The sequence below is a fragment of the Camelus ferus genome, chromosome 35 (genome assembly GCF_009834535.1).
Source record: "Camelus ferus isolate YT-003-E chromosome 35, BCGSAC_Cfer_1.0, whole genome shotgun sequence".
Classification (NCBI taxonomy): domain Eukaryota; kingdom Metazoa; phylum Chordata; class Mammalia; order Artiodactyla; family Camelidae; genus Camelus; species Camelus ferus.
The window spans coordinates 8,054,116-8,078,334 of NC_045730.1; the positions used below are offsets into that span (position 1 = coordinate 8,054,116).

General features: G+C 37.3%; 1 protein-coding gene across 1 annotated transcript in view; it reads right to left on the bottom strand.

Moving 5' to 3' along the window:
• MALRD1 (MAM and LDL receptor class A domain containing 1) overlaps nucleotides 1–24,219 on the bottom strand; it is a 365,316-nt gene that overhangs the window by 134,475 nt on the left and 206,622 nt on the right. Inside the window, exon 21 of the mRNA XM_032474166.1 lies at nucleotides 22,617–22,778. Within this exon, the coding sequence (XP_032330057.1) occupies nucleotides 22,617–22,778 (162 nt within the window). The remainder of the gene's footprint in view (nucleotides 1–22,616; nucleotides 22,779–24,219) is intronic.

Genomic DNA, 24,219 nt, shown 5'->3' on the forward strand with positions numbered 1-24,219 from the left:
CTCCATCCCTTTACTTTTAATCTATCTGTGCATTTATATTAAAAATAGATTTCTTGCTGCCAACAGAGATGGCCTCCCCCCCCCCTTTTTTTATCTACTCTGTCTCTGTCCTTTAATTGGTAAGTTTAGACTAACAACATTTAACCTGATTTTTTATATAGCTGGATTAACATTTACCATAAATGTTACTCTTTCCTATTCATTATTCTTTTCCTTTCATTTTTTTGTCTCTTCTAGCTTTAATTGAGCATTTCATATGATTTCACTTTTTATTGTCTCCTAGCGTATCAATTATATATTTTTAAAAACTTTTTCTAGCAGTTGACTTTGAGTTTGAAATATACAGTACAACTAAAATCCTCTTCCAAGTATCACTATCCCACTTCATGGGAGGTGCCAGAAACATATAACAGACAATTCCCAGGCAATCTGTCCTATTTCTCATAACAATGATGGAGATCTCTTCCCTTACATCAGTTAGGTTCTGGTAAACAGTTTCTCTTGAGGGCAACTCTTGGTACTAAGAAGACACTGCTCTGGGTAAATTTCAGAATGGTTACTTTTCCCCTCCACCTGCTGAAAGCAGAGGGAAGTTGTCTCTGATCTTCACTGTGAGAAACAGTAGGGCTTCTGAAGTTAAAACTTAGAGAAGTGTGGGGGTCCTCAACACTGAATCCCCTGGAATTTTTTTTATCTCCACATTGAGCCCACAGCAATTCATCAGTTAGGATTTCCTGCCCCAGTGCTGATTCCTTCCTGCAGAGTTTTCTGTTCCTGGGCTTCTGTCCAGAAAGTTGTAACTGTTTCCTTTTCCCCTGTTTGTCTCCAAATGGGGGGCAGTGGTTTGCTTTTGACCTCAATTGTCTAATAGATCTAAAAAGAGTTGCTGATTTTTAGATTATTCAACCTTTTCTCTTGTTATGAAGGATGGAAACGGTGACTTCCAAACCACTTACATGTCAGACCACAAACTAAAAGTGACTTGCATTTAAAAAAATGTTCCTTACAGAAAATATTTCTCTTTACCTAGAACCTTATAACATCTGGCAAATTTTTTTTTTCAAGAAAAATAACCAAGGAATATGACATGTGAATTTTTGCAAGATTTTCCTCAATATAAAACAGTGATAGTGGAAATGACTTTAAACATTTCCCTATTGCATCAAGGATCTGTCTTCTATCCTTATTGTCCTGTGAAATATATTTTATGCAAATACTGGATTAGGTCAATTGTACACAATGTTTTAATTCAGCAATGGAAACAAAATTTAAGTTTTCTTTCATGTTTCTTCGCAAGGATGTCACTTATTGGTTTTCTTATTTGGAAAATGAAGACATACATGTGACATACACAGCCAAGATACACCTGGACTCCATCTGTCAAACCTACTAAGAGCTGTGGCTTATTCACTAAGAACATGCATTCTTCAAATTCATGCTATTTTTGATTAAATAAGAACATTAAGGTTTTCCCCTCATCTTATCACATTTTACACCTTTGATGATTTCCAATACATTTAGACTACACTTTCTGAAATAAGCTTGAAAATATTATCCTAAATGATGAAATATAATATAATCCAATTAGCTATAATAATTACTTTTTATATAGTTGAAACTTTATTGAACATCTGGAATCACAATATATTGGATGTAAAGAAATAGCCTTGACCTAGTTCCAAGTGAGATAAATGCATATTAATTATGTTTGTATAAAACTATTTTCACATTTCATACTGTGGCTCTTGAATACTATGTCACACATGAGACTGATGAACTTCTATCTCAAAAGCAGACTTGTGTCTCACCCAGGCATCAAGTATCTTTCTTTCCATGCTTTAGTGCTGACCTGATGCTGAAGGTCAAATATTTAGGGCAGAGTGAAAAATAAAAGGAATTGTGTTCCTTGACACAAATTTAATTCCATCTTACAGAGTTAGGAATTCTGATTTAAAACCTTACATTTCAGTAAATTTATTCCTCTAACTAAAAAAGTACATTAAAATTTCACTAATAGGAGAAAAAAGAAGACACTAATGGAACTTATCTTACATAACAGAAACAAACTCACAGACATAGTAAACAAACTTACAGTTACTTGGGGGAAGTGGGTGGGAAGGGATACACTGGGAGTTTGAGATTTGCAAATGTTAACTACTATATATAAAATAAACAACAAGTTTCTTCTGTAAAGCACACAGAGCTATATTCAATATCTTGTAGTAATCTATAACGAAAAAGAATATGAAAATGAATATATGTATGTATATGTATGACTGAAACGTTATGCTGTACACCAGAAATTGACACATCTTTTGAATAATTTTAATCATATAGTAGTTAGTTTCCAAGGTAAGTTTTAGATTTGCCCAGCCACCTGAATTCAGTCTAACCAAGTTCTCCATCCTTAGCCACTGCCTATAGGCTCCTAAAGTATCTTACATCACAGCACCATTAGTGTCTCAGCAACTTTTACACAACACCCCAGGCGAGACGCAATATTGTAATTTTATTAAGTACTTAAGTCCAAACAACTTAATACTAATTAATGCTCTAACAATATTACAGGCATTTGAAAACTAAAACACATAAAACAGGGGAAAAATTATTTCATCCTTAAATAGCCACAATTACTTTCTATTGGAGTGTGTGCAACCGGGCACTGAGTATTCTCAAACCTTGAAACCAGACTGAACACCATCACCTTCATTTCCTATTCCACATTCATTTCCCCCAGATATGACATCATTGAAAATAACGTAGGACAATCTGGTGTTCGTATTTTAGGGCCATATCATGGAACTCTGTGAAAAAATAAACTATAATTCATTGGGGATGATAATAATCCATCACTTCACTGCAGTAAATTTATTTCAGTACAAGACAAACAATGTTACGTAAGGCTCAACGTCAAAGTTAGCAACTCCAATTATTAGTAAGAGGACTCTGGGTGAGCTTCAAAGGGTGCCCCACCTGGCCTCTTCTAACTTGCACGTTCCATTTCGGTCTTACAAATCCCACAGTGAAACACAAACATCAGAAAGTCAATTCCTGCGTGATGTATTAGTGCGTTAAATGTAAACCTTTATCCACTTAAAAATCTAAGATTGCCAAACTGCATGGCAATTTAGAAGCCACCACTGCAAATTTGGTCCCTGGGGATTTCAAATTGGGGAGCTCCAGCATATTTAAGGGTGACTTTGTAAGTGAAGTAGACTTGTTGCAATGCCATATTTTTTCTTGAGAATCATAAAGGGGAAAAGTTGTTTAGCCTCTTGAAATTAACAGAAATTTTTAATTATCCAGGAACTCTGTACTGTACCACAGAGCTCTAAAACCTTACACTGAATTATATTTTCAGTAATAGACTCATTCTTTATCTAGCAAGCTCAGACTAGATCCACTTTCAAACATTTATAAACTTCCAGTTGCTTCATTGACAACGACCTATTTTTAGCTAGCAAAATCCTTGGGGAAGGTCAAGCCAGCCTCCCACACACAGTTTAGAACTTGTTAAAGTAGAGAATAAAGCTTAAAAGTCTCAACTGCTACCACATAGTTAGAATTTAATGGTAAATTATTAAACCAGCTCACTTTATTTAAATGTAACTATATGGAATGGTCACCAACATTCATTCATTCATGGGACAGATTTCCACAGAAGCAGAATTTTTTGTTTGTTGGTGTGATTTTAGACAGTTGTACAACTTTCTATTGGGCATTTAAAAAGTTACTTCTCTCTTGTATATGAGATCAGATTCAATTAAGTTTATAAAATCTGTCAGACTTTAATTAAACACCACCTGATGTAGTAACTCTGGAACACGGACATTCATTAAATATTGTCTGAATTTTACCTCTCCCTATGCTCTCTGCCTCCTGATATTTTTGGCACAATTTCAGTTTAATACTTTAACTTTGCTTGTACAAGTTTTATGATTACAAGTCCCTAAGAGTCTCAGAGTACAGATTTTATATTTCACAGCTTAATTAGTTAAAATCAGGCACTGGATAGAAGTTTCTCATTAACACTCAATTTTTTACCTTAAAAACGCTAAAGAATTGCACATTTTCAAAAATCGACTTAGTGTCAGATAGGATAAATTCTGCATCAAACTGTACTTTGTTCAAATCATTGTTACCTGACATTAGAGGCCAAAATACACTTTCCGCATTCAGAATCCATCACCATGTTTCACAGATATTTTTTTTTAAACTTCATTGTCTGCAGAGAATAAAGATTCTAATTTGTCTTTCAGATGTTTTTAGCTGCAATTTGAGTTTTTGAAAATGCTTCATTGAGTTATTATGCCATAAGGTAATATATTTGACATATCTTTTGTAAAAAGATAGTTAATACTTTTAAAAGAAAGCTGTATTTTTACAGCTCCAGTGCCCTCAGCGGAATCACACTCATTTGCACTAGGGTCAAGTCATAAAAGACAATTTCCCACTTCAAGTGATCTGAATTCACTCCCTGCTTTAAATTGTAGGCAATTTTCATCTTTTTTTTTTTTTTCTTGCTCATAAAATAAAGCTGCCTAATTTTTTTTTTCTTAATGTGATGCAGTCTGCCTCTTTTTCAAAATAGCAAATTCTCCCTTTCTCAGAGTCACTTACTTAGCTCGCCTCTACATCCTCTGTAATTTCTACCTGTCCTTCATTCTAAAATAGAAGGATGCACAGTGACTATCAGTTGAAATGCCCTGAGTCACTTTTTGTACTTTCACTCTCCCCACCCCCACAGATTTTCAAGGTGTTGGCTATTTGCATCTGCAAGTTTTAAAGCCTGTGAAATATAAACACGCTCAGAGATAGAACAGAAATTTCCTCGGAGTTGTCAAAATGGTTAACAACAGACCCAATGCCTCTTAAGTAGAATGAAATTTTCTCATGGTATTTGATAGACATTATCTGTCATCACATGACTTCTATTTGCTGTTTGAAGGGCTGTGCAATGAATAGATTTAGCATTTCTTTATTTTTTCCCAACAGTTTATTCTTTAGGCATTATTTTCTTGAGAGTAATTATTCCTTAAAACAAAACAAAAAAACTTTTCAGCAGAATGTCTCATTTCAGTACTATTTACTCTTAGAAAATACAGTGCTATAAATTTTTCCCCTCAGTATGCGTTGATCTGATATAAAAATGAAGCTTCTAGTTGTGGCATGCCAACCTCAGGAAGATTCATCTTATTTTGAAAGCTTCTAATTTGCTCAGCAGCAAGTATATCTCAATCATATGAAGAAGATATATGAATGGAATTGGTTGGCACTTCCTCTAAGTCTAGGAATTTCAAAGGACTCTGAATTTCTTTAGCAAGACCCCTAGACAACCTCTTTATGTATCTTTTCTTGACAAGATGCCTTTGGAAACATGTATGGGCTTAATAGCATTTCTCTAACTCTGTTTCATTTGCCAAATTGAGATTAAAAAGGAAACGAATAAAATAAATCATAAACCCTTTTCTTTAGGTCAGTAAAATATGATAAGAACTTTGACTCTGATCCATCACCTGAAAGAGTGTGGAAAGCAAATAAGAACAGAAAAATATTTACTTTTATGGAAACAGAAAACAGTATTATCATATTCTTTCAATAAATATGTAAGAAGCAGAAACTGTGGGCTGGATTGCCCACTAGCTAAGTCTGCAGGTACTGGAGCTGAAGGCTTTGATTCAAACCCTGACTCTATGTCTTATTAGGTATGTGACCTTGGGCAGCCTATTTAAATTCTCCAGGACTCAGAAGCAGTAAGAGATAATTATAGCAGGTATTTTATCCTCATGAGGTCGAGGTAAAGACTAAATGATACACTACATGCAAAGTGCTTAGAACACAGTTGCAAATTAACGCTACTCTCCTGAGAAATTTAAAGACTAGATATAAAGATGATTCTAGCAGTGGAAGAAAGGGAATCAGTCATAAGTTACTGATTGAATAACTATTATATAGAAGACACCATGTCTTGCATTTGGGTGTTAGGGAGATGGGCAAGTTATAGCTGGGAAAATATGAAACATACTCAAAAGAATCTAACAATAAAAGTTAACAATATGTACTGTTTAGAAGACAAGCCCTGGGTCAGACTGTCTGGGTTCTAATGCAAATTCTAATCCTGGTGATCTTTATGACTTTGGGCAAAACGCTAAAATTCCCACTGTGTCTCATATTCATGATCTATCAAATGGGGATAATAACAATAATAATAACAAACAGCTCATTGTGGTTATTGTGAGCATGTAATACTATAGCTGTAGATTGTAACTGCTATGTAGATCAACAGATAAAAGATGAATTAAATTTGGTGGATGTGGAAAGACTTTTAAACAGATGGTTCATTATATAAGGATATTAAAGAATATAGTGGAGATGGTAGTGAGCAAAGAACACTGTGTAAGAGTGGGAAAAGATCATTTAAAAAAAAAAAAAACAATGGGGGAAGACGTCTTCTGGTTTCCAGTCCAGAACCTAAGGAGCTTGGAGGGCATCAGTTTCATCTCTACAACAACAAAACATCGAAAACTCTTCTTAGATCTTCAAAGAACAGAAGTCACAGGGAAAAGTGCTGCTCTCAGGTTGAAGAGACAGGCAGGCAGACACAGAGAGCCAACAACGTAGCAAAGCAGGACTCTGGGAAGAGGAACTGGCTGCGGCCAGTACTGGGTAAGGAAGAGGTACACTGTAATTAACAGACCGCTGGAGGCTCAGCGTGGGGAAGCCTGAGGGATATGCACCCTAGGGGGACCAGCTTTAAACCCCCAAATTTCACCTGCAGGAGCCCTACCAAGTTCTCACAGTGAAGACAGGAGGAAAAAGAAAACCCTCTGCTTCTTACAGGGGGCGGGGGAAAGTAGCCATTTTGACGTGTGCCTATTTTTCTTAACAAGACCTAGATTTCCTATCTCACTTAAGAAGTCTGGGGGTCGGGGGAGAGCAGAGAAGCACTGTGGGGATCCCAGGGAAGGGCACAGAGGCTGAGATGAAATCACAGGACTGCAGAATGCTTCCGTTCCCCCGCTGACTTTCCACTCAGCCCTCCTCCCTACCACCACACTCGCAGGGCTCCCGTATAGTAACAGGGGACCACAACCGAAAGAACTTCACCCCTCATACCTTACAGGAGAAGTCAGGAACACCAAAATACAGCAAGCGAGACAAAAATCAGGACACCAGAGGAAACCGTACATCTGACATCCACAGCTGCAGCAAACAGTGAACACAACCTTACTCCCAGGCAAATAAAACCTTACACTGCAGGTCTGTCTGCCTTGATTCCTTCAATTCATCATGTTCGCCATCAACACAAGATTATAAATCATGCTAAAAAAAAATGATATGGCTAAAAGGTGGTATCTGTAACACCCAAAGCACATATATGAGGGACAAGAACACAGTGTCTGTAGAAGAATAATGGATGAAGTCAGAAATTCAGTTGGGGGTAGAATATAGGAAGCTCTTCAAGGCAAATTAAAAGGCAATGCAGAATCTCTGATGACTGGGAGACCAGGAGTCACCACTTCGGACCATGAAGCCCGCACCAATGTAAGGAGTAGCCTGTTTAGGAGAATATTCTCACCGAGACAATTTGCCTTAGTATTGGCAACAGCCAGGAGTGAACTAAGATGACAGAGATGGAATCGCAAAGAAAGTTGAGAATGAAGAGCTGACAGAATTTGAAACTGAGAGAGAATTTACTGTGTTACTGATGATCATGTCAAAACAAGAATAGGATGAGAGGGTGGAGATCCTTTCTGAAAGGAAGGTAAGTATGAGTTTGAATACATGACTTAGAGATACTGGCAGTCACCCAGCTGGCAATTGAAAATATGGGACAAGGATGTGGGAATAAAGGTGTACATGCAGGAATTAGCAAATTTTGAGCATTGGGAGAATAAAAATTCTGAGCAAGCAAAATGTGTAGGACATGATGTAAAAAGGTCAAAGTCAGAATATTGGGTGAGAGTCACAATTAGGTCTTTGGAGGAGAAGAAAAAGTGCAAAAATGGAATATAACATTAATTAGGGAATATGAAAATGGATATATGTATGTATATACATGACTGGGACGTTGTGCTATGCACTAGAAATTGACACATTGTAACTGACTGTACGTCAATCAAAACAAATTTTTTTGGAAAACTTTTTTTAGGGAAAAGAAATCACAGTCCACTGTCGTGAAAACACAGATGAACACTTCAGGAAGGTGTGGACTGGTCAGCAGTGTCAGATGCAGCATTAGAAGAATCAGGTCATTATGATTATGAAATCAGTAAGGCCCTCAAAGACAGCTAGAACACAAGCTCCATGAGGGTCAGGGATGTGTCTGGTAAACAGTGATGTCCACAGGGTCCAGATGGGTGACCGAGAGTCCACGACCAATAATCATACACTGAAGAAATAACATTTTTGCAGAAGATAGATTGTAGGAAACCAAAGGAGATGTGTGTAGTGAGGGATTAAGGATTAAGGGGTGAGTTTTTTCCAAGCAACTTTACTGAAACCATACAATGGGGTGCATGTTTCTTTAAGAGGGTCTATATAATCATTTTCTAGAAAGTATAGCTATCTGTACTAATACTTTTATATGGAGAACATAGTGTCTTTGTGGTTTTAAAGACAACTGTGAAATAAAATTGTTTTACCTGCAGAAAAATAAAATAAAATAAAATAAAATAAAATGAGGAGATAATTAACCTGAAACATTTGCAGATTATTCAGGGTTTAATCTTGCCCTACGGAATTCTAAAAGAATTGGTTCATTCACATGCCTGTTACTTCATACCATGCCTCACAGATGGTACATTTTGGTGTTTCCGAGAAAGCAAGTCATCTGAGTCCTACTTGAGACAATTATTAAGTATTCTTGGAAGTATTTTAAACACAGACAAATAGACAAAATAGACAAATAAACAAAGACAAAGAAAAGAAAAAGAGAAATTAAGATATCATCTCCCGCCAGAGGCAGAAAAATTGGATAGAAATTGCTTCGGGTATCGATTCAAATGGTTCCTGTGGATGACTGGAAGGGGTCCATGGTTTGACTCTGGCATTGATTTTTGGCAACAAAATGGAAATCTCTGATTATGAGGATTTTTGACGAAACATGAAGGAGTTATAGATGCTCTGGGCTTGTTCTTTCGGTTTAACATCAAAGGAAAGTTTACCTCCCATCTCAGGAAAAAATAAGAGAAACAGGATGAACCCTGGGCTAGGTACTTCATGAAGAAAATTCATGAGGAGAATTACTTGTACTTTATTTCTGGCTAAAAAGCAAATGGCGGGTGTCATTTATTGCCTTTTTGCAGTGAAAAACTGTATCTGCAAGTCACACTGTGAGATTTACCAGCACAGAAAGCCTCCTGGTTTTCATCTTTGGCACTGCAGTGCATTTGGAGTGGAACATCTGTATCTCTAAAAAGTAACAGAGGACAAAGGGAAAACAGAAATGATACTGAACTGTGGTAAGAAAATGGCAACCACAGTAAATAAGAAATGGAGAAACAAAAAACATTTCAGCTATTTGATGTGGATAAAATGCCATCTTTTTACTGTAAGAAAAGTGATGTCACTTTCAACATTTCTGTGTTTTAGAAGAGAAGCTACTGAGTGCTCTTCATTTATACGTTCATCACATTTTACATTTCAGGAAGTTTTGAGGATGTCATGTTAAGCTGTCCAGATTGATGGTTACTAATGCAGGCTTTTGCTTCAGAGAGACACAGGTCCCGATGCCAGATTCAACAAGGATCTTCTGTGTGGCTGGGGGCAAGTTATTTATTCTCTCTGTGCATCAATCTCCTCTTCTGTAAAAGCTCCAAGCTAAGGTGAGGATTAAACAAGAAAGCCAGAATAAAGCCAGCGGCACGGTGACTGGCACTCAGTGAACACCAGCTACGTAGTCACAACAATTTTTGACAGCAAGACATTTTTTGTTCAATTTAGTTAGATATAAACATCATCAATTTTTAATAGTAAAAATGAACAAATGATAACCATTGAAAAAAAAACCCTCTCTTCACCTGTACTGGATGAAAGTAGACTATTTAGCAGTCTTTCATTCTAAAGTATTTACTTAATTGCTGAATAAAAATTATTTGAAAAGATCAGAGCCAAATTACTTTTAAAAGATAACATTAAAGGTCATCAAAAGATATAATACGGTCAGAAAAATATCACTTATGCTACTTATCGTTATTTATTTTGCACTAATATTCTATGTTATTCCCCTCGATAAGATCACCTTTTACCTAATGCTCATATGTTTTGGTGACATCACAGAAGAGAAGTAACAGGGAAAGAAAAAGGAGGCACAAATAGGGGGAAATGAGAAAATTACTAACATTCATAGCATACATACACGCTATGATGTATAACTTCAACATAATGAAAAAATATTGACAGTGAAAGAAAATGAGAATAACTACATAAATATTTTGTGGTTATGCTAAACCTAAAGGGAGCTGTCTAGGGCAAGTCAAAGAAATGAACAGCTCAAAAAATTAAGCAGAACAGAGAAAGCTTTCAAAATAATCTGAGATAAATTCAGAGATCTCCACGTGGTACCAGACCCAGTGAGGAGGATAGTGGTGTCTCATTCCTTGTTAAAACAAAGCACCCAGAGGAAATCAATGTACACGGCCAGCGAAGGCCCAGGTGGCAGTGCCAGCTATGCCAACAGTCACAGCTGCGGTGATGGCTGCGATGATGGCGGTGCGTGAGACTCACAACGCAGTGACTGCCACTAAAATGCAACTCAATTCGCAGTAAGGCCAAGTTCTTCCTATTCTAGAAGCTTCGGAACGTGGCTGTCTACTAGTGAAACAACTCAACATTTTACCGAGGAAGGCATCATTCTGCCGACAAGAATTACTGCATTATGTACTGCTTATGAAAAAATTTTCAAGTGATTACTTGAACATGTAGGTCCTACAAGAATTAACACACAATTTATATGTATAGATCTGGAATGCTGTTGGATAACAAATTATGTAGACAAGCCCTGCTGTCGTAAGGATGTTATCACACGGCCATAAATATTGTCCAACTGGTATTGTCCAACTCCATAATTTCATAAAAGTAATAAAATATCAACTTTGAACCTTAACTATATATTAGAAAAAGCAAAACATGTAAAGGATAAATTCAAGAAAATATGGAAATAAAGACATTGGCTCTTTGAAAAGTATGGAACAAGGAACCACCATATTTGGGCTGATACCATAGGAAGACTGCATGCTAAGGTTTAATTATTTGGATGTAATAGTTACAACATAATACTATGAAGATAACAGATTAGATTATAATCATCCCACTTTATTTTTAAGTACCTTTTGCTGAAAGCAGACGACATTAAATAGACAATTTGTAGTTTCTAGCAGCAAGTTTCTGAATTCATAAGCAAGAAATTGTCCATCTTCAAATATCTTCAGAGATGGATACTTTTCAGTATTTCTTTAGTCAATTCAAGGGTTATATTTGCTTGATAGATAAGAAAGCCTTCCCTAATGTGTACAGTGAACTATAAAACAGGACTGTCCGATAGAAACGTACAGGGAGCCACATACGTAGCTTTAGAATTTTTAGTAACACATTTTAAAAGGTAAAAGGAAATAGGTTAATTTTTAGTAATATATTTTATTTAACCTGGTGTTCCTAAAATGCTATCACTTCAACATATAATCAATGTACAAATAATTAATGAGATACTTTTTAATATTACGTTTTCCTTTGTGCTACATCTCCAAAGGGCAGTGTGTATTTTACACTTTCAGCACATCTCAGTTTGGACCAGCCACATCTCAAGGGTTCAACATTTCCATATGAGTAGTGGCTATCATACATGATAGATAGCGTAGGCTATAAAAACAAAGCCTTTTGAGTCAGAGTTCAATATCCCAGCCCCTCTGTGACTTGGTCACGTGTTTTATCCTTTGTAAGAATTTAGCATCTTTTACATCACGATGTTTAAAAAGGATTAAATGAGATAACATATGCAAATCTCTTACAGTTTCTGACTCTTGGGGAAACTCAGAACACATGTTACTTCTCTTCCTCTAAATCCCTCTGAAATGTCTCCTTATTTTGTTTGGAAAAAAAAATCCTTTTGTTTGGATTTTCATGAATGGAAAAGAAGAACAACTTTTCAACATCCATCCATGAACCTTTATAAAAACCGTACACAGTGTAGGCAACCTCATTCCAGTGGTTACACAGAAAAATGTCTTTAACTTACAGCCACCCCATAACTTGTAAGTCACTCCTCACTGATTCCTGGCTCCTGAGTGATGCTTCTCTGCTCCCCCTTTCCTTTTATTCTTGTGGTACTTGTCAACTTCCCACCAACTACGGAGTTTTCATTTCTGATGCCTGATACAAATTTTCCAGCCGCCCTCTGCTACAGTGGCAGCCATATGACAGCAGAGGTCACTTTCTGATTTCATTCAACATGTGTTCCAAATACCCAGAACAGTGGCTAGCCAAAAAAATAGGCTCAGCAACTATGGGTTGAATGAATAAACAATTGGAAAAACACTTTTTTCACCACGTCAATGTATATCATTTTATTTATGTGTCACACGCCTGTAGAAGAAACTTCCATTTTGTCACACGTATTTTTTAAGCGGTGGCTGAAGCATGACACAAATCACAGATGTCTCACCTTGACCCTCTTCTCCAACTGTAATGTGATGACGTGATGATTAGCAGTAATATGTTAGCAATTAACTCCCCCAAAGGCCATTTTAAACAGAAATCTACTCCGAACTGGCGCCATAACAAATTCCAATTGTTTTTCTAAGGATCAGATACTGGAGGTATGTATTTACAAATCATACACTTTGTACGACTGTATTTACCAATTTCATAATTTGACTATCATGAACAGGAGGTATGTATTTACAAATCATATACTTTGTCTATCATTTGAAAGTCTAGGGGCGAGATTATTTTCATTATGGTTTCCATGCCTTCACTTCTACCTTGTGTTCAAATCCCGTGGTGTTTTCTGCATATCCAGTTCTTATTTCACGCTAGATGTCATATTGCCAGGGCTTTTCCATTTGATTTTAACCACATTCATATTTTGCGGGAACTATTTTTTAAAACATCTTTGGGAACTTTCAAATTCATACAAAAGTACTAGAAATGGTATAATGAAATCTCCCATACCCAGGAACCAGCTTCAATAATTTCAACCTATAGTCATTTTGTTTCTTCTATATTACCATCCACATCTTCAATACCACTATACTGTTTGAAAGTAACCCCGGATACCAAATTATAGCATCTTACATACGTCAGTATGTATTTCCACAAGATTAGGACTCCTTTGTTTATAACTATGATATTATACATAAAGATTAACTATACTTCCTAACTATAATTCAATATTTAGTCAAGTGAAAACATTTTATATCTATGTTAATAGGAATATAAATATATTCATTGGTATATATGTGTGTATATATAGGGATATATATATATATTTATATATCCCCAACTTTTATGTAATGTGGCACAGAGAAATGGTTCTACCCCTAGCATGCTGCAGCGAATGGAGGACCATTGCTGCCTGCTTTCAAATCAAAGCCTTCCACGTGTGCATCTATCTGACTGGCAGCTTCCATCCTAAGCATGTGACAAGTTGGATGAGACGGGGACTCAAAAAGCTCAACAGTAAACAAACACAGCCACACGTTCCCAAAGAGCCATGAGAACGTGCAACACTTGTCCACCACACTGACTCATCTATTTCCTCCAAGGATAACTGTCTTTTTTCACGTCCTCATCTTTCTTTTCATAGCGCTGGCTGTCTTTAAACGCCTGGTGATTCTTAGTTATCCATTTCAACTTTTGAATGAAAGCCTTTGTTGCTTGGTATAGACAACAGGAGAGAATTTCTACTGCTGTTACACAGAAATGTTTCCCTCACCGAGGTGCCCTCTGATCGGAAGAATGAAGAGCAGGTGCCGGACAGGTGGGCTGGCCGTGTAGACACACAGACACCCCTGCGGCGGGTGGTTCTCAACCTCGAATACACGTTAGAATCTTATGGAAAGTGCTTTAGGCCCAGGCCACAACGTCGACCGATTAAACCAGAATCTCTGTGGGTGGATCCAGATATAAGTATTTGGTTTAAACTGTCCAGGCAATTCTCATATTCAGCCAAGACTGAGAACAACTGTCCTTAGTTGTGAGGCCAAGGGGTCGGCAGGCAGACGAACTGCAATGCTCCAATTTTTTATTCTTGGTTGGAGTTTTTCTTTCTGTATTTCCCCCTGCAAGCCCACGGCATTGATCCTGTGCAACCCCAAATACGACTCTGCTTCCTTTTCAGGTTATCATCTCATGATAATCCTTCCCCAGGCAGATGTCCAGCTTTCTTTAGATAACAGTTCTCTGATTTTATCCTGTGAGAAAAAAGCTGTTTCTGTGAGCAGCTGCACTTGGAAGCAGTGGTCCTGGGATGGAAATACAAGGTGTGGAGCCAAGTTCCTTCCCCCCCACCTCCCACCAGGTGTTCGGAGTGCTGTTTCTCAGTGAGTTCTCAGAAGAATTTTTCACGACCTTTCCTGGTACTTGCACTAGTCTGCTCGGGCTGCCGTAGCAAAACACCACAGGCGGGGGCTTAGCCCACAGCCAGTTATTCCCTCACAGATCGAGAGGCTCAGCGTCCAAACCCGAGGCGCTGGCAGGGCTGCCTTCTCCTGAGGCCACTCTCCGTGGCTCGTAGATGCCGCCCCCTCTGCGGATTCTCACGGGGCCTTTCTGCTGCATAGGTAGGTGCCTCCCTCGTGTCTCTTCCTCTTTTTACAAGGACACCAATTCTATGGGAGTTAGTCACCAAATTCATGGCATCACTTAACTTTAACCACCTCTTTAAAGGCCCTGTCTCCAAATGCAGTCACACTGGGGGTTAGGGCTTCAACATCTGAATCTGATGGGGACACAATTCTGTCTGAGACAGTAGTTCTTTTGTGTGTGTGTGTGTGTGCATGTGTGTGTGTATACACACACACATATGTACAAATAAAAGTGTAGTCAGTTTACAATGTTGAGTCAATTTCTGGTGTGCAGCACACTGCTTCAGCCATACAGGAACATATATTCATTTCCATATTCTTTTCCACCATAAGTTACTACAGGATATCAAATATAGTTTCCTGTGCTATACGGTATGAACTTGTTATTTATCTATTTTATTACCTTTATCAGTTAATATCTGCAAATTTCTAACTCCCAATTTATCCCCTCTCACCCTCCCGCCCCCTGGTAACCACAAGTTTGTTCTCTATGTCTGAGAGTCTGTTTCTGTTTTGCAAATAAATTCGCCTTTTTTTTTTTTTTTTTTAGATTCAACATATAAGTGATATCATATGGTATTTTTCTTTCTCTTTCTGGCTTATTTCACTTAGAATGACAATCTCCAGGTCCATCCATGTTGCTGCAAATGGCTTTTTTATGGCTAAGTAGTATTCCATTGTATAAATATACCACAACTTCTTTATCCAGTCATCTGTCAGTGGACATTTAGGTTGTTTCCATGTCGTGGCTATTGTAAATAGTGCTGCTATGGACATTGGGGTGCATGCATCTTTTTGAATTAAGGTTCCCTCTGGATATACGCCCAGGAGTGGGATCGCTGAATCATATGGTAAGTCTATTTTCAGTCTTCTGAGGAATCTCCATACTGTTTCAGGACAGCACTTTTGACTTTAATCTCAGAATATCTGTGTAGCTTCCTTGGGAAGATGGACAGTGAACCATGCTTCCCTGGACTGAGATTTCTCCAGTCATTCTGATTCCACCTGCTTGTTTATTCCCTTCTGGAATACCTCAAAAATTTCTGGTCCAAAGACTGGAATTTTTAAAAATGTGTTACAGTACGGACTGTATCTCACCTGCACAGGTGTGTACATGTGCCTGAGTATGTGTGTGAATAACATGACAGTGTGTGATCTGACAAACGTGAGAGAGGCTGACTTTTACATGTAACACCAGAGTCCTGACCAAAACTCAGCCCTCCCTTCAAGAAGAGCTGTGTAGAAGGATGAAGCAAACTATAGTAATGCTCTGGGAAAGGGCTTGGATGTGGCTCCAAACCCCAGGCGTTCAGTGCTGGCTTTGCTACTCAGTATATGGGCTGAGAGAAGGCATTTAGATTTTCTTGCTGCTCATCTCTAATGTAAGAATAATAATACCTGTGCCCAATAGGAAGTACGGTTATCATCTGCCTAGCCTGCAGGGCTCTGTCGACCAACTACCAAGTACATTCTATTTGTTGAACACTTAAGGCTTTAAACTGCTATTATACACATCAGAGCATCAGTACCCCTAAGATTGTTGTGGGGTATTTTCTGACCTTGGGCTGTGAGTACATTGCATAACAGGAAGCATGTGGGTTACACCAGGCTGCATATTCCATTCCAGCTACTTTCCCAACATTTACTTAATTCGTACATTCAGTCCCCAACACGTTGTGTGTGGTATTTAATAGGCACTAAGGAAATGCGCATTGCAGTAACTAATCCAAAATATTTGTAATAAATATCGAAGCAGATAGATCCAAATCACGTGAGACCTACATGAGTTTCCATCAACTGTTATTCAGTTTTAAATGCTGAAGGGAACATAAAAATAGCAAAAGATATGATTCTTGCCCTTCCGGAGTTTATAGTCTAATTGTGGAGATGGTTAATTACATTATAACATTAGAAAGAAAGTTATGAGGGAAGGGGGAAAAAAAAGAGACAGTGGCCTTTTGCATTCTACCTCCATTAATTCAGGTCATGCAAATGTCATTCTTGCCATTAAATCCTGTACATACTGAGTCTAAACACTATTCACGTGCAGACTGGAGAGTGGATTAATGTTTGTAGCTTCTCTCTCTAACTTTGGCAATGGCTCCAAAAAGATTCATAAATAGGCCTGTGATGGGCACTGAAAATGACCTCTTCATGTATCTAATTCTTCATCTTGGTAACAAGCGAAAAGGTCCATAAATACAGCTTTAATTAACAGCAAGGTTGTGATGCTTAGAAACAGACCACGGGCTCTTTGAGTCTGTTGGCCTTCTACTAAAGAATTTTGTTTTTCCCAGAGGGTCAACATCAATTAACATCCTTACAATCTATGCAGCAGTGCATTGTCTCAGTGATGCCTACATAAGTTCAGGGAGCCGTAGTGGTGTCACTGGGATGACATAATCAGGCTGCTTTGAACAGAGCACCCTGTGAAAATACATTGTGTCGCACAGTGATTAACAGGGAAGGTAATCAAGTATTCTGTCAGAATGAGTTTTCCTTATCCGTTGACAACGCTACTTGTATACCAAATTGCATAAATAACCAGATGGAAAACTTTTCATGCAGTCTTTAATGAGCTCACACAAGTTATAGAATTTCAAAAGAGAAAATAAACTCAGCCATTAATAGTCCTTAGTTGTTGCATTAAGAAGTATTGTCATTCTAAGTGAAGTAAGCCAGAAAGAGAAAGAAAAATTCCGTCTGATATCACTTATATGTGGAATCTAAAAAAAGACAAATAACTTATTTACAAAACAGAAACAGACTCACAGACATAGAAAACAAACTTATGGTTACCAGGAGAAGAAGGGGGTGGGAAGGGATAAATTGGGAGTTCAGGATTTGCAGATACACACTACTGTATATAAAATAGATAAACAACAAGGTCCTACTGTCCAGCACAGGGAACTACATTCAATATCTTGTAGTAACCTATAATGAAAAAATAAAAAAATGAATATATGTGTGTATATGCACGACTGAACTACATGCTGTACACCAGAAACTGACACAGCATTGTAAACTGACTGTACTTCAATTTAAAAAAATAAAGGATCAGCAGATCGCTCATGTTGGCCTTGTGGGACAATGCATGGAACCTTCTTGTGTCCATCAGTTAGACTTCCATCTTTTCCTAAAGTGAGCCTACAATATGTTGGGTTCCATTAGTAATATTATACAAGCAGGCATGCTTGGGAGTTTTCAGATACTGTCCTAAGGAAAGACTGCTGCAGATGTTACCTAAAGAACTCACCCGCATTTGTTATCTAGATGTTAAATATTCAGATCTTACAAGTAAAAATGAATATTTTTCATTTCTCTTAATTTCTCAAGGAAGAGAAACTAATATTTATCCTCCAGAATTATCTGAAAAGTAGAAAAAAAAAACTTTCATCTACATGTGTATTAATTGTGATGTTTATTATAGTGAAAATGTTAGGAAATAATTCAAGAATTTACCACTAGATAATTTTAGAGGCTATGATATATGCAACTAGAATACTATGCTATAATTAAAACTATGTTGTTAAAAATATTTCATGGCATACACTTGTTCACGCTATTTCTTTTGTTTGTTTTGTTTTTAATTGAAGTACCATCAGTTATAATATGTCAAATTTTGGTGTCCAGCACAATGTCCCAGTCGTTCATATATTTACATGCATTCATTTTCATATTCTTTTTCATTAAATGTTCTTACAAGATATTGAATATAGTTCCCTGTGCTCTACAGAAGAAACTTTTTTACTCTAGTTTTATATATAGTAGCTAACATTTGCAAATCTCAGCCTCCCAAATTTATCCCTCCCCACCTCCTTTCCCCAGTAACCATACAGTTGTTCACTATGTCTGCGAGTCTGTTTCTGTTTTGTAGATGGGTTCATGGTGTCCTTTCTTGCCCTTTTTTTTTTTTTTTTTTTTCAGATTCCACATATGAGAGATCTCAGATGGTGTTTTTCTTTCTCTTTCTGGCTCACTTCACTCAGAATGATGATCTCTAGGTCCATCTATCACATTACATTTTTCTAAGTTACTAAATCAACTAGAAAGTTTCTTTTTATTTAACAATATGTAACATTAAGATGGAATGCAGGACCTACAAATACAAAGCTTAATTAATGGTGTTTGTATTACTCTACTGGAATTACCAGAGAAATTCTCTCTTTTTGGCTTATTTATATTTTAAAAATTTAAGAAAAAGATGTATTACTCAGCAATGCAAAATTGATGAAAAAATATTGGAGAAAAAATAAATATCGAAAGAGTGAAATGCAATAGTTTAGGCTTTTTAAGGAGTAAAACTTACAAATATCCACCACATTTTCCACACACATGTAATTGTGCCACCATGGTGTATGTTAGCGTTTCTTTTGAGGCGTCATTCCTGGTTTCAATTATTTTCTTTTTTGGATTTATCCCCGCCACCCTCCAAGTCTATCAGTCTTCCAGGTATTTCACATTTATAAGCAAGGATGTATCTTTTCCCATCCTCTTTTCCATGTTCACGTAGTTATTCTGGAAATATCCACATATGGAAGTATACATATGCACAGATAAGGAGGGGGTCAGTCATTGCTTATTTTAGAAATATTAGATCATACCTCATAGTCATTTTGCAAACTGCTTTACTCCTTTAAGAATACTTTTTGGAAATCCCTACAAATCAGCCGGACTGCACTGAACTCTCTTTTCAGTGGCTGTGTGATACCACACACTATGGATTTAACCAGTTACATTGGCCTCCAGCCTGTTCCTCTCGGTTCTCAATGGGGCACAATTTTGGCTCCTTGGGGATAGTTGGCAATTTCTAAAGACATTTTGAGTTGTCCACAGCAGGGGGAGGTGCTGCTGGCATCACATGGTAGAGGCCATGGAGACCGCCAGACATCACACAATGCACAGGGCAGCCCCACAACAACCCATTAGATGACACAAAACCTCTCTAGTGCCCAGGCTGAGACTCCCACCAGGTACACCTTGATCTCAGGGCATCTGACACTGGCTGTCCCCCACTCTGGGGTATTCTTTCTTTAGTTGTTTGCCTGTATCATTCTCTCACCTCCTTCAAGGTATTTTTGGAATGGCATTTTCGCAATGCAGACTATTTTGACCAGCTTACTTAAATTGCATTCCTCCCCCACCAACTCCAAGACACACACCCATCCATTGGCCTTCCCAATCCTCCTTCCTCTATTCTTCCTTTCCCCACAACCTCTAACAGGCCACATAATTCATTTACTTTTTATGTTTATCTACTGTCTTTTCCCTCCTTCTAGGATGTGAACTCCAGTGTGGCAGTGATTTTTCTGTTTTGTTCACTAATGTGTCCCCAGGACCTAGAATGGTGCCTGGCATTTAATAAATGAATAAAACAAAGGATTGAATAAATGATTGTATTAATGATGGACATGCATCTTATTTCCCATTTTTTCCAACTACAAACCATGTTGAAGTAAATATTCTTACACATACGAGCCTATGACTTGGGTATTTCCATATGGCCATAATGCTTTCCAAAATGGAACATTTCCCATTACCATCAATAAGTATCTTTCTCTTGTCCCTTCACTCCATCTCTGTCATCAAAAATCCCTCCCCATCTTATTATTCTAATTTGTATTTTCCTGATAAGTTGTGAACTTGACCATCATTTAAGATATTGGTTGATTATTTGAATTTGATCATCTGTGAGTTGGTTATGCAAATCTTTCCTGCTGGTTAAAACTGCCATTTCTAATAAGTCTGTAACAGTTCTCTGTATATATCTCCTACTTGTAATATGCAAAGAAAAAAATTTCTAACCTATTACTTGTCTGCTGATTTTGTTTATGAAATTATTAGACCACAGCTATAATTCTACATCATTAAATAAGTATGTCTTTTTTTTTTTTTTTTGGTAGCTTTTGGGCTTTTGGAAGTTAGATACTGCCTTTATTAATTTATTTATTTTTAATTGAAATATAGCCAGTTTACAATGTGTTAAACTGGTGTATGTGGTGTACAGCATAGTGATTCAGTCACACACACACACACAAATATATTCTTTTTCATTATAGGCTATTATAGATATTTCCCTGTGCTATACAGTAAGACCTTGTTGTTTATCTACTTTATATATAGTAAGATACTGCCTTTAAATTGCAAGAGTTTTATTATTTTTATTTGTTACATTTATGTCTTCAATCCATCAGGAATATATGTTTGCATATGAAATATACAGAAGAAAAACCGGGATTTAATTTCACTTCCTTCCCGGCGAATAACCAGCCATGCCAGCACCATATTTATTAACACATCTTCTTCCCACTGAGTTGCCCTTTGTCATACCCTACATCTTCCTAATTACTCTGTCCTGTTCCATTAACCTATAACCTGGTGTATACTAATCTCATTTTTTTAAGGAAAAAAAACTTGATGAAAGGCAGAGGATATAGAGGTCAAAGGAAATGGGAATATAAAATCTGACACTCAATTATGAAACAGCTTTAAAAACAAGACTAAACCTCCATGCTGTAGCTGAACATGATGATACTTTCAACCCGCCTGGAACATATAAATAATAAAATGATTGCCTTCTTTTCATCAGACAGAAAATGACTGAGTCAATCTTGTATAGTTTTTCTATGAAAAGTTATTTGAATTCCACGTAATCTCGTTCTTTTTCATGGTGCCTATGCTTCCAATGTTTTGAGGACTATTATATTAATTATAGTTCCCCAGAGAAACAGAATTAATAATATGTGTACAGATATTGAAATACTTTTATTATAGGAACTGGCTCATGTGATTGCAGAGGCTAACAAGCCCCAAATGTGTAATGTGGGCCACCATGAAAGTCAACAGGGCAGATGAAGTCCAAAGGTAGTCTGTTAGTGAGTTATTTCTCCCTCAGGGAAGCTGGTCTTTTTTGTTCTATTTAGGTCTTCATCTGATTGGGTAAGGCCCACCCACATTAGGGAGGATAACCTGCTCCAAGTTCACCAACTTGAATGTTAACTTCATCCAAAAACACCCTCCAAGTTGACACAAAAATTAAGCATCACAGATATTTAAGATTATTTTTTAATCCTAAGGAAAGCTAGATTTTATCCTTCAGAAAAGTTATCACTAAAAATAGTTATTTTTTATTCTTAACAAAGTTAGATTCCTAAGGGAAAAAAAAGCACTGCATTTATCACACAGGACTTCAGGGTAAAAGTAAATAAGAATACGAGCTTACTTCTACTCTGACTCTATTAACTGTAAAACCATTTAAGATTATATTAATCTCAAATCACTGGCAGGAAGCAAAACATGTTCAGTTTGCTGATGCTCAGGCCTTCCATCACCACTTACCTTTTGAATCTCTGTCCCTGCACTTCAGCGGGTCTGGAAGGAAACTGGTGGCCAGCTACTGACCACTGTGGCAGCCCGCCAACTTTTGCCTACAGCACACATTAATCTGAACACCCTCTACCTGTCCCTGCCCCCACTGGGGACTTTTTTTTTTTTTTTTTTTTTTTGAGTTATAGTCAATTTACAATCTTGTGTCAATCACTGGGGACTTTAAGGTCACCTTTGTGTAGAGCAAATAAAATTTATGAGTCCCTTAAAATCTGAGTCCTGGATTTCCTTACTGTAGCAATATCAGTTCTAGGTCTACTGAAGAATCCAGGGTTTAAATAGAAGGAACTAACTCTCTTTTCATAAAGCCTACTGAGCTCCACCCCAACAAAGACATAAGGGAGGCATTCTGACATCCACTCGGATAGTTAAAGCAGGTTCCCAGCCCAGCAGACCACTGGGCCTGGCTACCTCTACTGGATTTACCTGGTGTGTGATCAGAGTCTGGACTCGGTGCTTCAGTAGGAATTCTGCTGCCAATGGCCCAGTCCAAGTCATCTTGAGAGTCTTGAGTAAGACTGCAAACTGTGGTCCAGTTTCCTGAAGTTGTTTCAAAATTGCAGCTTCCTTTTGTGCTTGTATACTGGCCTAAGGAAAGAAAAACACTGATGGCATGTTCTGGAAAGGTATGCCACCCTTGATATTACATTACATTTGTGATGATTTTAAATTGGTATTTGCATATTCTATTTATTTAAAAATTTATAGAACCAGGGTATTTGTACTCACTGGAAAGATCAGTTGTACACTGCAATTTGTTTTGTTTTGTTTTAACCACAGGGTCTAGAAGCAGTGCATGAATACTGCCTTTTAGCTAGTAAGGACTCATATGGACTGACTGATAACATTTCAGATGACAGGTAAAGCTGTGCCTACACGTGAACAATGTACATAACATTACGATCACACAGAAAATTCAGGTCAAATAAATCAGTATCTTCAGTTGCCTGGATGTTTAATTCAGCCCCTCTGTTCACTCTAGTGTCTGAACAACATGGACCATTAGAGAGGAAAAGTCATTAACCAAAGAAAAGGCACCTTTGGGAGAAGTTGTAAGCTGCACAGGGCACAAACCCTCTCAGCACACCATATCCACCACACACAGACAACACTTCAGAGCCAGTCACTAAATAATGAAAGAAGATCTCTTCTAAAAGTGTTGATTGATAAGTCATTAAAAAATTAAGCTGTTCGCAATGAGAAAAATTACTAGATAATAACTGAATGCCTGTTATCTAGTCATCAGTGAAATGTGCCCGTCATAATACCCTGATGTCTGCTTTCATTTTTCTTGTTTTTTTTTTTTTTGCACAGCCGTTATTATTTTTGAGCATCCACTGTGAAAACTGTTATACAGACAGAATGAATGATTGGATGGTTTAATCAGCATGAATCAACTGAGATTGTCATTGACAATTTCTTTTTTCTTTTTAGAAAAATGAGGTTTGTATTATTTTTAACATTTCTTCTCCAGATGGTTTCTCGTTCGTAACTTTTTCTTGACATAAAACTATTATTAGCATTTATAGAAACTTCGTCAGAGGAAAAACTTGCTGTTAAAATGGATGCCAAACATTTGGCAAACAAAGCTTGAATATTTTTATAGGAGATTTTCTGGATGCCTAAGAGTATATCTTCATAAAATATCAGCCTTTTGCTTTTCTGGCATGATTGCATCTTGTCCCTAAAAACCAGAATCAGTGTTAATTATGTGCATTTCTTTCCTTCATTCTACATGACTGTGACCCAGTGGTTTCTATATGTTTATTTATGGGCTGTATGTATTCCTTTTTATGTTTATCATGCTGGTTTTATGCACCATAAATAGGTTTATATCATGCTTAGACAATATGGATAAAAATAAGGAATTCGGTTCTCCAGGTGTTCAGTTAACACAACTGCAAACATGCAGAATCTTCCAATGTTACATACACGACAGCCATTGTGTGTCCTTTAGAATGATGTCCCGTACAGGTGCCACTGCATTTCTGTGTAACTGACTCCCTGACACGTAGGCCCTACAACAATT